Source organism: Pristis pectinata, chromosome 11 (assembly GCF_009764475.1).
Source record: "Pristis pectinata isolate sPriPec2 chromosome 11, sPriPec2.1.pri, whole genome shotgun sequence".
Lineage (NCBI taxonomy): Eukaryota > Metazoa > Chordata > Chondrichthyes > Rhinopristiformes > Pristidae > Pristis > Pristis pectinata.
The window spans coordinates 24,995,031-25,010,820 of record NC_067415.1 but is presented as its reverse complement, the minus strand read 5'-3'; the positions used below and the strand labels follow the sequence as shown (position 1 = coordinate 25,010,820).

Below are 15,790 nucleotides of genomic sequence, written 5' to 3'. Positions count from 1 at the left end.
AGCTATATCAAATAATAAATTGTAGTTACTGTGGGATAATTAGTTGGAACATTTAATTAATTTGCTGATAAATATCTTTGATTGCTTATAATCAGTTAAGTTTCAGGAAGCATGGAAATATATTTTACAGTGGAAACAATACACTGGAATAACATTGTTTCCTTTTAAAAATGTTACTGGAACAATGTAGATCAACTCTCTTAAATAAGTAATTGATGGGTATCTTTTTGTTGAATGTCTGTAACATATTAGTAATCTTTTATGTTATTAAGTATTTTACTAATAAGTGTCAATGGACCCAGTAATGATACCTTTAAACTGAGATATGACATGAATCTGCTTCAGGTTATCTTCTCATCAAGTGGGGATCTTGACCTTATTGAACATCAGGCAAGTTTGGTGTCATCCTCAGAAGATGGTCCAAGGGATCCAGAGAATATGGATGACACAACAAGTGAACAACAGTTCAGAGTTTTTAGAGATTTTGATTTTCTGGATGTGGAGCTGGAGGATGGAGAGGTAGGATTTTATTAAAGCTTACATTAAAAATATCTATGAGAATTTAGTGGAAAGATATAGGCCAGTACTATCATTGATACCAAAATGATTAACAGATCTTTCATTGCTATCAAATTTGGGTGGATGAATTCTGGTCTTGATTAAGAATTACTGGAAATGCATCTATTGGATGAACATTCTTTAAGAATGATATGACAGTGTTTTAACCAGTTTATATATTAACATATTAGTTCAGCAATTAAAAACAGTAAATTTAGTTTTAAATGTTTCTGAGTTTAGAAAGGTTAATGCAACTTCTCTGTTGTAATCAACATCCAGGCCAACAATAAAACCATTGAGATACAAGAAACTGCAGATGCTGGAATCTGGATCAACAAACAAGCTGCTGGAGGAACTTAGCAGGTCAAACAGCATCTATTGGGGGAAAGAAATTGTTAACGTTTCAGGCCGAAACCCTGCAACAATTCCTTTCCCCCACTGATGCTACTTGACCTGCTGAATTCCTTCAGCAGATTGTTTGTTGCAGACAATAACACCATGCTGTTAAGGTCATAATGGGTGGGATGACACTGGACTTGGCTCAAGCCTTGCAGTCGCCCCTATTCCTACAGCCACCTGTCAGCTGTACTAACCTTTTCTTCTAAACTCAGTAACCTCTATTTTGCTCTCTATTGTTTTAGATTCCGTAGTAAGTCATTATATTGCCCCTTTTACTGTTTGAAGTTTTAATCTTACTCAGTATGTATACTGGGAAATAATAATACAGAAACCAGCTATCAGCAAAGGATTACATTGTTTAAGATAATGATTATAAAATATAATCAGTCACAATAATTTTTTGATATGTTGATGGAAATTAGTAGAAGTTCAAATGTAGCTCAAAAATTTGATAAGGAATAGTTTAGTAGAACTCAAAAATGCCTGATTAGGGATGGACATTTTGTCTTGATCATCAACTTAGAACTACCTGCAACCACAGGTGTTCTCAAATAAGGCTGAACAACTCTGAGAGCCAAATAGAGAGCAATAAAGCAAAATGATGCAATTATAGGGAAAATAAAAATTAGGAGTTCATAAAAATTCTCCTCATATAGGCAACAGTATATCGTTGAAAGGTGCTGTATTTTGTCACCTATATTATAGAAAAGGAAATGTCAGCAGTGGCAAGCCTAGAAATGAATTTTGCTTCTGTAGAAAGTGAAAATATATTCATTTCTTAGAAATCAAATGTTATAATGTGTTTTTTTCACTCTTTATTGCTGTCTAGGAACTCCAGGTAAGATGTTCCATTATGCAGCTTTGTTGATGTGTTGTAGTCTGCAAGTGGAATGTTTGTGCTGCATTCATCAGCTTGTTGCATTATGTTCAGTAAATGAACTCCAATGCCATATTGGGAAATGCTTTAAGTGCATGTAAAGCAAAGTCCATTATACAATATTTACAAAGATAGCTTTACTTTTTCATTTGTGGCTACTCAGAAAAAATATTCTGGTAATAACAATGATAACACCAGGCTACATTTTGCCATCATTTTATTTCAAAAACTTAAGTAGATTTTTAAGGCTGTCATATAAAGCCTGCATTTTGAAGTTGTCAAATGTTAATTGTAAAAATTGTATTTTGCTAAGTGGTTGAATTCTTTGTTAGTGTATTTGTAACAAATTGTGCTATAGCAGTTGCTAAGTACAGAAGGGTCTTTCAATTCTTTTAAGACTATTGTTTTCTTGTTAATAGGAACTGCATTTCTTTTTCTTCTGATCATCTTTCAGTACCTTAAAGTTTTAGACTAATCTCTTAAAGTAATTGAAATTTAACTCTCCGGGATAATTATTTAGTAAGATCTTAGTAAGATTTCTTTCCAATATTTTTACTCCTCACCTGAATTCATTATCCACATTTATACTTGTGAAAATACATCTTCTGCATCTTCCTGAAGAGTTTATTCTTTAGGTGAGCCTAGAGGGGAGAACTTTAGAATATACTTCATTACACCTAAGCCATCCCATCATTGAAAGTAAATCTTCCAACAGTTGGAACCTTGTAGATTGGGGAATTAAATGGGGAATGACAGATGAAGCTAGTCATATTCAGTTTCTCTGAAGCTTTTTGTATTGTTTCAGACCATAAATTAATGTCATTAAAGAAATTTATCTTAGTTTGCTTTTAGAAGAGAAAAACAAACATGCTCCTTCAAAACCTAACCCCTTAACATGGATATTTGTTTTAATTGGCTTTCGTTTCTCCAGCCAATGCAACTTAATTAGTGGCAGCCATGCCAGCAACAATGCGATCCAACTCTAGATTATAGATATGGTTAAGTTCTTCCCCACCCCCACACTTCAACTCCCTTCACCCCTAGTTATCAGCCCTACAGTCTATCTTTTATGCATCATTCATGCAGAACAATAAAATATCAGGAGACCTTACCTTTTTTTCACCTGCTTTTTGGCAAAGAGATCTAAGAAAATTAAGAAATGGAATGCTCCATGTTTAGTTTCCTTCTTCAGATTGTTATGTGTAGTGATATTATGAATGCATATATAAATGTTCTGTTGATTAGTATTTCTAGCATATTTTTAAAAACAGTAAATTAGTTGGCAATATGATGAATTTCTGTGGTAACTCCAGAAAAAAGCTAGGTACTGAGCATTCCCCTCTGCTTTAAGGCAGCTAATATTAGCTGCTTTCATGCTCAACCTGCAACATCTGGTGAAGTGAGCACTGGAGAGCACCAGTAGATATGCCCTTGTAAATGTTGCAATCACAGCTCATATATATTCAGGCCAGAAGCTTCTCAACGGGTCTTCATAAAGGTCTTACTCTGTCACAAGACAAAAAGAGAGAGCCTTTCACAACACTTAGGAAGAAATAGGATAGGTAATCCACAATAAATTAGAGCACCAATGTTCAGTTCACAGCAATTTTGGGATGAGCCAGGAAATGAGGAAAGCAGGCAGAGGTGCACTTGCAAAACTTTGTCAGGGTCTTAAGCCATACTTAAGAACTTGAGGAAATTTTGGTGACATCAGTAATGAAAGTTAAACCTGCCATCCAGTGCTTCTTGAAGCGATCATTGCAGACCAATCAAAAAAAAAATTGCAAATAATTTCCCAAGCACATCCACTACTTCCATGTTTTTCCCCTTTAATGTTCGACTTCTGACTCAATTCACAGATGCCTGTCAGCACTGACAGACTATCAATAATTATTATAATGAAAGCTGTCTTGGAAGTGATTTAAGCAAAGCACAAAGACCAACAAGTGGACGTGGTGGATACCTTGCATGACACAAACTCAATTTTTGTGGTAGCTGAAAATGCCTCCCAAAGTGACCAGAGAATGCTTGCTCCAATATCAATTTGTGAGTCAGTAATGCTGCAATCAACTATTTAGTGGTCTACACACTTCATTACGTCCCAGAAATACTCTCTGTTGCTATTATTCATGAAAAAGGAAAACAACTCCTATAATAGTAGATTATTAGATTAATAATAATAGATTATTAAATTAATAATAAATTAACTGCTATCAGCAATTTGTTACAATCTGTGTAAATAAATATCTTAAGGTTGTAGAAAAATTTTTACCAGTGTCTGGATTTGTGCTGCTGAAAAAGTAGATATATAGTCTCACATTAGGATTAGTTTTCTATTTTATGCAAACATTTATGATTAAATAGTGTATAAGCAGTGATCACATGTATTCTTTATGAATTATGTTGCACTTTCCTTTTTTCTCAGGGTGAGAGTATGGATACCTTCAATTGGGGAGTGCGAAGGCGCTCGCTTGATAGCCTAGGCAAGGGAGATATGCAACTTCTGGAGGAGAGCCAACTTTCAGGAAGCACACCAAATCTAAGTAAAATTAATCATGAAGATTCCGATGAATCCTCTGAAGAGGAAGCACTCACAGCAAGCCAAATTCTGTCACGATCACAACTAGTATGTCAATGTTTTATAATTTATTATGCATATCATGGAAAGAACCAAAAAGTTAAATTAATTGCATAAGTTAACATTTTTGTAGCATCTTCCATCATATCAGGCATTAAACTATTGTGTTTAAACCATTTAGTATGACTTCTAAAAGTAAATATTTATTTGAATGTAGAAATTTTTTTTCTTTTTGAAAGTAGTTTCTCTTGTTCCCTTTCTAAGTCTCCACGCACAAGTAATTCCTTGACAAGAAAATACAAGCCTGCATACACATGTTCTCTTTTGCTTATATTAAAAATGAATACATTGTTATTAATATATTGCTTATATTCTCTTTAGCTTGTATTAAAAATGAATGCATTGTTATTAATATATACAAAATATTCTGTAGGAAAATAAGATGAATAACTTACTCCACAGTCCTGCTGTGCTCTCTGCCTCATATCTTTACTGACTTCAGCCATTAACAGCCAATCTTTTAGTTTGAGACCAAAACCCATGGTTCTTGCCACCCCAGAGACATGAAATGTAATTTCTGCATTTACCCTGTAAACCCCTCAGAACTCTGTATGTTTCAGTGTTTACCTCTACTTTTCTAAAGGCAAGAGGGCCACTTTACTTAATTTTCCAGGATGGCGCCAGAGCATGGCGACTTTTTGCCAGCTCTCAGCATATATATTCATTACATCTTTAATCTTTCCTCCTAGGACAAACTTTCATACCAGGTATCGATTTTCTAAAGCACATTTTTAAGTGTTAAATTTGTTCTTCCTTTACATACATAAAAATATGCTTCCAAATGAAAGAGTAAATCTAGAAACATTGAAAAGCTTTAGAAAAACTGTCAGCCATTCAGATATATGTCCAATGTATGCTGTCTAACGTAAATGAAACTTTTAATGGTGTAAACAGAGACCTTGAGGTAAGATGGATAAGCAGATTACTTTAATTTACCTATCATTGTATAGTGTCAGCATTGTCATGTTAAGAAAGAGCTTCAACAGTGCAACTGCATCTAAAGCCTGTTAGCATCCAATAATAGTGTGATTTTGCTATGAAGCCTTAAAAGTTTGTCCAACTTTAGACATTTCAAAACTGGCAAAGAAATTCATGGAAACTGAGGAAAAATATTGGTCTTGTTTGAAGGTTGATGAGGTGGTAGAACTCGGGGAGGAGAAGTAATAGATATATACTCAACTTTGAAGGAGATGAACAGTGGCATCCCATAATAAGATTTGTACTAGGGCCTCAAGTATTCACTATTTTTATTAACATTTTGTATAACACAATAAAGAGCTATATATCCAAGTTTGCCAATTTCTTAAAAATTGATGATGTTGTTATCAGTGTTGACAACTATACAAAATTACGAAGTCACATTAAGTGAGTGAACAAATCTAGAGCTGATGAATTTCATTTGATCTAAAGAAATAGATAAACAGGTCCCAGTGTTTTTTTTATTGTTGTAAAATTATATGTCCAAAGAGACTTAGGGCTCCACATAGATAGATAATTGAAATGTATGGTCATGTACGAAAAACAATTGGAAAATGTAATAGAATAATGGTGATTTTATCTGAAAGCCTAGAATATAATGAAGAGACAACTTAACTACAGCTATACAAAGGCTTGGTTAGATCACATCTTAGAATTCTGCCCCTTGCACCCAATAGAAAAGAAACTGCTCTGCATGAATGTTATGAAAGCTCCAAGAATTAAATTTTGAGGAGAAATTACATTAGCTGAATTTATCATTTCTGGAAAATAGACAGTTAAGGAATATTTTTGATTTGACTCTAGGATTTCGAAGTAGTTGATAATGTTACATTAAAAGAAATGCATTTTTCTGCTAATAGAGGAATCTAAGACAACAGATATGATATTGTAAACTCAGCTTTCAAAATTTGTTTCTGTTGATTTCAATGTAACTAAATTTCAGAACAGAATACGACTCATAAATGCTAGAATTTCACACATGAAAGGTTTAAGTTTGTTTTGAGTAGCATGACATTAAAACATTAAAACCTCACCAGTAGTACTGATATTCTTTTGTTAAATTTGTCTTCTGTAGCTAATGAATTTTGCTCCTGCTGAGGACACAAATCATATGGATTCGCTGTCAACATCAGGTGACACGGCCTCCATAGATCCACCTTCAGTAAACACAAGAACACCTAGTTTGGAAGTCTCTTTGGCTGATGAAGCAAATCAGCAGGTGCCTGAGCGGTCAAAGGTGAAAGAGCTTTGGTGGCATGTCAATGAATGTTAATTTTAAATAAATATTTCAAAATTTCTGTGGACAATTATTTTGGGATTAAGTGGGATTGGAGTCATTGATTTAGGTGATTTGCTGATGAGTGGCTGTGCATATATTTATTATCCTTTGCTTAGGGATATGTGGGTGTGCATGTATTTTGTTATCCTTTGCTCAACTTGTCTTGGCATTGGGAAATGATCATTAAAGGGTTTGCACTAAAAAATCAATTCTTAGAACTGCCAACTGTTTACTTGTACTTAACCATTAAACATAATTTTGAAAAGCTGCTGTGATTATGAAAAAAATTGGATAGGTTGAGGTTATTCTTTATCCTATTAACCATATGATCATAACAAAGTAATGAATATCTGCATGTGTAATACTGCATATGTGGTGGCTGGGAGAATACTATGTAGTTATGCATATTGCTCCAAGGACATACTTGCTGGTATCCAGCTAAAATAGCACATCCTGAGACTTCAAAAAATACCAATGACACGTGGATATAATCAACACGTGGATGCAATCAACAGTCCTCTGATGTTAAGGTTGGTGAGAGATGAACTCTATAATTGCTCTATTGGAATGTAAAATTATTACAATGAATATAGTACTTTGGGTCCTGTATCTAAGGAAGGATGTGCTGGCCCTGGAGAGGGTCCAGAGGAGTTTCACAAGAATTATCCTGGGAATGAAAGGCTTAACATATGAGGAGAGTTTGATGTCTCTGGGCCTGAACTCTGTGGAGTTCAGAAGGATGAGGAGGAATGTCACTGAAACCTATTGGATACTGAAAGGCCTGGCTAGAGTGGACGTGGAGAGGATGTTTACATTAGTAGGAGAGTCTAGGATCTGAGAGCACAGCCCCAAAATAAAGGACTTTCCTTTAAAACTGAGATGAGGAGGAATTTCTTTAGCCAGAGGGTGGTGAATCTGTGGAATTGTTTGCCACAGAGTGCTTTGGAGACCAAGTCATTGGGTGTATTTAAGGCAGAGATTGATAGGTTCTTGATTGGTAAGGGGGTTAAGGGTTACAGAGAGAAAGCAAAAGAATGGGGTTAAAAAAAATCAGCCATGATTGAATGGCAGAGCAGACTTAATGGGCCAAATGGACTAGTTCTGCTCCTATATATCTTTGGTCTTATAGTACTCAAAGATAAAAATAGATTGTTTGAAGCATTATTTTTATTCTAAGTTACATCTGGCTTTCACAATTGCAAACTAAATTAGAACCATATTTAAAATCTTATTCAATAATATGTTGTTCAAGGGCTTTTTTTACTGTTTTATTTTTTTCATATTTTTTTTTAAGATGATTTCTGAATATTGTGTTGCTGGGAGTTCTGTGTTTCTTTTTGTTGGCATATCATCTATAAAGATGCCGAACTTCCCAATTGGGAATCTGACTATTGTCAGCAACATGGGTGAGAGTAAGAGATAGTCCCTTGTTATCATAAAGTTATGTAGCGTGCAATGCACAACCATAAATCTGGAAACACAGTCAGAACCGTGCTGCAAACCTCCTTCTGACTGATTCAGGCACAGCAGTTTGCTGATGGGATGACTTTTTGGAGTACCTGCAACGATTTGATATCCCTGCTGTCATATATTCAGATATATTCCATGACACTAGATAAAGGGTTTCCTTTAAGCTGTAAGTGGTGATGGCAGTATCTCACAGTTTGGTATTAGTGATGCTTGAGATTCACTTGTCTTTGTAGGTGATCTTGCACTAAATTTGCAGGTGATACTTCCTCCTCGGTATTCATCCTGAAACCAAATGGCTTGGTTAGGAAAAGACTGCACAGGGGACTGGCGTACATAGAATCCAAAATGGTCGTACGCTGTACACAAAACAATATGGGTGAAGTCTATCCCACCTGACAAAGGCTTAATTGCAGACAAACCCAGTCCCTCTTATTCTGGTTTGCTCCCCGTGCTTATGGAAGTATTGTAATTATTATGTCTGAACCTATGTCTAACTCATCCTAATAATTTGCCGAATAATGAACTTTGAGACACCTTATCACCTGCTGCATCCTAAAACAAACCCATGATTTAAATTTATTGTGTTAAAGAATGTACTTAATTTTATGATAGTGCAATTCCATGATGTCAATATAGACTTCTCTTGTGTTCTGAGTTCGATTATAGGTATCTGGAAATTTAATTACGTTTGCTATTTTAAATTGTTATTATACAATTGAAAACCATTTTACCCTAAAATCAGATGTTATAACAACCACTTCTAGGTCACTTCAAATTACCTTAGAAATTCAATAGGGCTGTTCTAATTGTGAGTCGCACAAGAGATTCTAATTATTTCAATGTAAAGTATTAAACATAATTTGTTTATATTTTGTTTGCCCTTATCTATAAATCTGTATGTTCTTAATCTGGAATCTTGAAAGATGATAATTACAAGCATAAAAACCTAAAAATCACTATGTGATAGTATGATTGCTAAATGCACTCATGTCAAAACTTATTCCTGCTATTTTGAAAGAGAGACAAATTTATTTACATATTTTAACATATTGTCGTGATTTTAAAATGAGTTATTAGGTCTTCATTTATTATCATTCACAGTAATTTGTTGGCTATAGATATCTTAAAATGATTGCTAATAATATGCTATTTACATTTTATAGAGAAATTAATGATGACAATATTATAGAATGCTTGTATTCTGCTAGATTTTGCTTAGCTTTGTTAATTTGATGTTTTTTTATTGAACTTATTGTTCTAATTCTTGAATCTTAATTTATTTTAGGAAATTGAATTTATGACTGAGGAAGATGAACTTTCTGGATCTACAAGTGAACTTCCCTCAGCTCTTGAGGGCAATGACAGTTTCAGCCTTGAAATAACAGAACCAGAAGAAAAGGGTGAAGGAGATGTGAATCAGTCAGGACTTTCAAGGTTTAAGTAAACTTCACATAGCCTTAAATAAATTTTGATGTCTTAGACCATAGTTAATGTATTAAACTTGGCAGCATAGTAGATAGTGATGAGATAATTGTAGACAAGGAGGTTAGTCTAGAAAAGTGTGAAGTTGGTAGAATTACTATAGAAAGACATTTTACAGTGACATGATTTTACAAAGTATAAATGAACCATGAAATATGAGTAATCATTTATACAAATCCTTAAGGGTAGCACAGAAGGAGCCTTTTTTACTCGTTAAGCCTCTCCACCACTGCTGCTAGAATGGTCCCTTCACTCTCATTGCTGCACTAACAAGAGGGTTGTGGTTTGGGATGGTCTTATTCATAGGGTTTGATTTCACTTGGTCACTGCTGGAATCTCTGAAGGATCTTCTGCCAAGTTGATGCTGCCCTTAAATTTTCATAGCAATTCTATAGTTGTTGATTGCACCCCACCAACCCCATCCCACCCACACCTCTATGGCATCCCACTCACTACCAATGACACTGGGCATCATTGTCATCAGACCTACTTCCCCATGTCTATCCCTTCTCCCAGTAACTTCCCAGCTACCCCACTCCTCCAATGATCCCCAACCCCTAATCCATATAATTTGCAAACCAGTCCCAATTTTCTCAAAACCACATTCCTACCACACCACCCCCCCCCCCCCCACCCTGCCACCTCCCTACTCCATTCATCTCTAGAGTGGGATCAAGATCATGGAATCCTTTCTTCCATCTTCTTCCCACTCCTCACATCCCATTCCACCCCAGTCCTACTCTGGTCCCCAGCTCACTTCCGTTGCACCCTCCACCATGGCAGAAGATCATGGAGTTAAGACTTTGTGGAATTTAGTAATTTGAGGTATTCTGTTCCTGCGCCCTCATTTGTAATGGAATATCTGAACCTGTGGGCTGTGCAAAAACTCCTCACATGAATCATTAGACAGCTGAACAGTTAGATCTCTTCATTGTCGTTAGTTATTGGCAGTTGTTCTTTTTTCCTCTTATCTCCATCCAGTTTCAATCTTAATATCATTGTGAAGGTGAAAGTGTCATAATTTTCTTCTCTCATTGATCTCTAGTGATCCTGCACATTTTATAGTGGAGTATGTTGCCAAATAATTCCCTCATAAACAAGTTTGCCAGTACCTGGAACAAAAAGTGGTAGTAAGCAATGAATTTGAAGCTGGCACTGACAGGTTTAACTAATTCATCCAACACCAGAGGAACTACTAACAAATGTCTAGATAGCTAAGATTGAATGGGTCTTTAGCTCTAAGGACTTACTCATTTTTCAAGTTCCACAACATGATGTTTATGTTACAGCAAACAAAAAGCTGGAGGAACTCAGTGGGTCAAGCAACATCTGTGGAGGGAAATGGGCAGTCGACACCTCAGGTCGAATCCCTTCATCTACTACAACCCACTGACTCCCACAGCTACTTAGACTACACTCCTTGCACCCTGTCTCTAGTAAGAATGCCATTCCTTTCTTGCAGTTTCTCTGTCTCTGTTGCATCTGTTCTTGAGATGTGGCCTTCCACTCCAGGATATCTGAGATGCCCTCCTTCAGAGCAGTCCAGATGAAGGGTCTTGACCCAAAATGTCGATTGCCCATTTCCCTCCACAGATGCTGCCTTACTTGCTGAGCTCCTCCAGGTTTTTGTTTGTTGTTGCAGATTCCAGTATCTATAGTCTTTTGTGTCTCCCTGATAGTTATCTCACTTTCTTGCAGTTTTGCTGAAGGGGATAGACTTGGGCTTCACGATCTCCGTTCATCACCCCCTCCTTCGCCTTTCTTTTCTGCAATTCTTGCGGCATTTCAGCCTAAAGCATGTGATGATGCAGAAGAGGCATGGCGCACCCATATCAATCAACTTATGTCTGATTCTGATGGTTCTTGTGCAGTCCATACATTTCATGTCTTCTCTTCACTGTTTCAGGTGAGAAAAATGCAAAGGGATTTTCATATTACCTGAATACATGCATGTAAAGGATTCTTTCCAACATTACAGTATTGTATGAATGGATAGTGAAACTTAATGTACTGTTCTCTAACTAAAATTACAATTATTTGTTGATAATTTTGTATAAGTAACTATTTTATTGAAAAGTAAATTATTTACACTTGCATATTCTTTAAATGTTTTAGAAAGTACTAGTTTTTGGAGCATCAAAACAAAAAATGCTAGAAACACTCAGTAAGTCAAGCAGCATCTAAGGAAAGAGAAACAGTTAATGTTTCAGGTCCAGGACTCTCCCAGTCCTGAAAAATTGGACCTTGGATCTTATCATTGATTGTAAAATGAGCACTATGCATACCCATTTTTACCCTATAAATTAATGGAGAATCTTTGCTCTTTAATTCATATGTGAGATAATTTTTATTATATTGAGTGACACACTACCTGCCACATGTGATCCATTTTCCATATTTTATGACATGAGTTATTACTGTGCTTTAGATCTAAATAATATTTAAATGTAAAATTAATGGAGAAAAGCATTGCTGTGTTTTAGGATGAAAATCAATTGATAATACATGTTAGTTGACAGAACTAGAAATTGGAAACATATATACAAGTAAATAAATACTATGAACTATTTTTCAGTGCATTCAGAAAAAATTTTGTTCTTTAACTTGGGATGCAGCAAGTTTCCTTGGGGACAGTCTGAGAGGAATAGGATCAAAATTTATGAGTTCTTCAGAGGTGCTCACCTCTTGTTCAGATTGTCCCACAATTTTCCTAGATGCTGAAACTGTAAGTATCTATTGACTGACATCTTCTCATTTAATTATTTATTAATCCTGATTATTATTTCCTTATTATTTGAGATCTGTTTAAGCTTTTACCTCTGCTAATACTTATGTTTCTTTCAATTTCTTCAAGCAGAAATTCATTCCATGATATATTTGTTTTTCATATCTATTAACAATATGCTCAATATAATTTTTATTGTTATCAACTATCTTTTCTACAGCTGATTTCTTGTGGGCTTCTTGAAAGGCTGAAATTCAATGTCTTGGAACTACAGGAATATTTGGACACATACAACAACAAGAAGGAAGCTGCACAATTGGTTTGTTAGTTTTAAGAATATATCAAAGAATGCATATTTAACACCTGATAAAATTTATAACTGTGGCATGTTTATTTGCTAGAAATGTAATTGTAAATATAGCTTTATTTTTGAGTCTTACTTTCTGTCTCCTTTGTTAAATAGGGTTTATTAACTCTCCTTTTCCTTGAGGAGAGACTACCAGTTGGAGTGGTTATGTGAGGTTTCTGGGTTCCTGAGAATGTTCAGGGAGTGATGAATTCCCTTTGGGCTCCAAAGGTGAACCCATATCACTTGTGAATGGAAGTGTTCTGCGACCATAAAACAAAATTTCTCATGGTTAGATTTAAGAACAATGTCAGATTTAAATTTCTCTGCACAGCCTTGGTCCCATTTCCCACAACTCCCCAAACCCCCATCTTTTATTTCTAACGGGGGATTCCCCCAGCAGCATCATACAACCACAAAGGTACCAGACCAGATGTAAAGGGTCTCTGCCTTTTGCCCACAGCTTGCACCACTTTTTCTTAAGCTTTGTAGCATCAGGTCACTGTTGCTGCATCTGTTAACTCAAATGTGCATTTTATTAAGATGCCTGTTGGGTGTAAGAAACTATATTTTTATGATGCAAGTAAATATTGCATTTTCTTTGAAAATAGTGGCTTGCGAACTGTAAAGCATCATTTCCTGGAAGCATGGGAGATGCAGTAATTACAAACCAGCCAGGAGATGCAGAAGAAAAGGTAAAAAAAAATCTCCATTGCAGATTTATAAAGTTATGTTTAAAGTGATGTCATTAAGAATTTAGAACTTAAAACTCAGGAATCTTTCAGCATTTTTTTTTACAGAGTTAATACATTTGAAATAGTTACTTTGTAACAGACTAGAAGGACTATGAATATCCATTCTATGTGAATTTACTCAGGGACCATTAAACGTCTTTATTTGTTTATTTGTCGGGATGTGGGCATCAGTGGCAAGATCAGCATTTTATTGCCCAACCTGATTGCCCTTGGGAAGGTGGTGATGCACTGCCTTCTTGAACCACTGCAGTCCTTTTGAGCAAAGCACTTCCATGGTGCTGTTGAGTAGGGATTTCCAAAAATTGTTTATATAATAAAGTAAGAATGCAATGCCCTCAACACCAGCAGGGCTTTGCACACATTTACCATTTTGCAGAACATTACAGGTGCACTCTGTGTGATTTTCTGTTCATTGCAATCAATTATCCAGTGTGTACTGACTTCTGTAAAATAGCAGAAAGCATATTAAACATATGATTTAGTAATTTACCACCTCCAGTTGCTTAGTTTTATAATTTATGTACTAAATATCTATAAAATCTAGAAATGATGAACCGTATGTTCATAACAGAATAGGCAATTAATTTGGATGCAAAATTATTACCCGTTTGCATGTACATAGATGTATTTGCACTAACATGGAAAAAAAGATCTCATTGGATTAGCAGCTGTTTGAATCTTGATTCTTTCAAATATATATTCGTCTATGGTAATGCCTTGTATGGAACTGTGCACTTTAATGCATGTTTTACAATGATCTTCTACACTCTGTTTTCTTGGCTTTTTGCTCCTGTGACATGCTTGCTGTGTAGCAAATGGAATCCCTTGCAGTAAGTTACAGTTCTTGACTACTTTCTATTAGATAATTAAATTCTGCTTACTAACATATGCACATGTCAAGTATATTGACATCTTTTATGCAACATTATATATAAATTACTAAAAGCTTTTCCAGTTTTCAAATCTGTTGCAGCTTAATTTCTTCATAATATTTCATTCAAGGCACAATTTTAGTATGACAGTATCTAGATTGAAGAACTTCTAAATAGAAAATGCCCAAATATTTGAATGCTGTTTGATCAAATCAACGGTACAATGGAAGACAAGAATAATCATAATGAAGCACTCAAAATAAAAATCCTACTAGATGCCATATCTAGAAAACCTGAACAGAGCCAATCTGCACCTGTTGGGCTCAAGACAGCTTGGAGGGATCTAAAACAGGCATTTTATGCATTATTATTATACAGTATGTCAGGGACCTGATACCCATTTTAGAGGACCTCCACAAAATTGAGCCTCATTACACGTGTAATGATTGATTTTGGATTTATCATATTTACAGAATTTTGTGTGCACTTGTAAACATATTATTGAAAAAGTATTATTTATTTTATGGTAAATTCAAATATTTATTGCTAATTGGTTAGTTCTGTCTTTAAAATATTATTCCTAAGTCTTAATCTGCAGAATGATTTAATTTTTCTATATTTAGTGTTCATAGAATTCATAGCAGGTTTTGTTTTAGCAAAATGAGAACAGTTGATTTTCTGCAGAGGTTATCTATAATGCCATAACTTCACCAAAAGCTGTAATGTCCTAAGCAACACTAATGCCTTTTTCAATGATTTCAGCAGATCTTACAGTAATGTGGTCATTAAAGAGAACCTGGCAGAAACTGGATGTGGATGTTTAAAGGGTTATTCTCATCTTTTTAAGTGATTGACTTAGAAATGACAAACTAATATTTGTCCTGATATAATTAATACCGCAAAGATTCAACTGCTAGAAAAAAACATTGTAAACATTTTTAAATAATCCTTACAATATTATTATATTTCATAGTGGAGCAAACAGTAAACTTGCTTGGTACTCCAGTTTGATAGTGATGACAATTAACTGCCTGAAGATATCCCAAAAGTAGAATCACACTTGATTAAAACACCAATAAAATATTGTGATTCTAAATTATCACTTATTTCTGTGTCTGCGTACACTAAAATGTAGTTGCCTATAATCATGCAATGCTTTCTTTTAATGCTATGCAATTCAAAATTGTTTTTCTAGGGAAAAATTCATTGTCTGGTTGTTTCGTATCATTCCAGCAATTTGACCTGGCACATCCAGGATCGGTCAGTCATGCACTCTAGACTTGATTTCCCTGTCATGGGTACACTGGATGACATCATCCACCAGGGAGCTTTTGGAGCATTGCATGTAACTGAGATTATGTTATCCTTGGAGTGGCCTTCATTGGACATTACCAGAATGACCTGGTTTACC

General features: G+C 35.2%; 1 protein-coding gene across 3 annotated transcripts in view; it reads left to right on the top strand.

Moving 5' to 3' along the window:
* The window catches only part of LOC127575757 (protein furry homolog), a 230,122-nt gene that overhangs the window by 199,685 nt on the left and 14,647 nt on the right, over positions 1 to 15,790 (top strand). For 2 of the 3 annotated variants that reach the window (XM_052025806.1, XM_052025807.1), the window contains exons 51-58: positions 346 to 519; positions 4,260 to 4,460; positions 6,526 to 6,687; positions 9,485 to 9,633; positions 11,380 to 11,587; positions 12,257 to 12,406; positions 12,627 to 12,725; positions 13,364 to 13,447. In XM_052025806.1, coding sequence (XP_051881766.1) covers positions 346 to 519; positions 4,260 to 4,460; positions 6,526 to 6,687; positions 9,485 to 9,633; positions 11,380 to 11,587; positions 12,257 to 12,406; positions 12,627 to 12,725; positions 13,364 to 13,447 — 1,227 coding nt within the window. Of the gene's footprint in view, positions 1 to 345; positions 520 to 4,259; positions 4,461 to 6,525; positions 6,688 to 9,484; positions 9,634 to 11,379; positions 11,588 to 12,256; positions 12,407 to 12,626; positions 12,726 to 13,363; positions 13,448 to 14,319; positions 14,338 to 15,790 lie in introns of all 3 variants that reach the window. The other variant, XM_052025805.1, reaches the window with a different exon arrangement.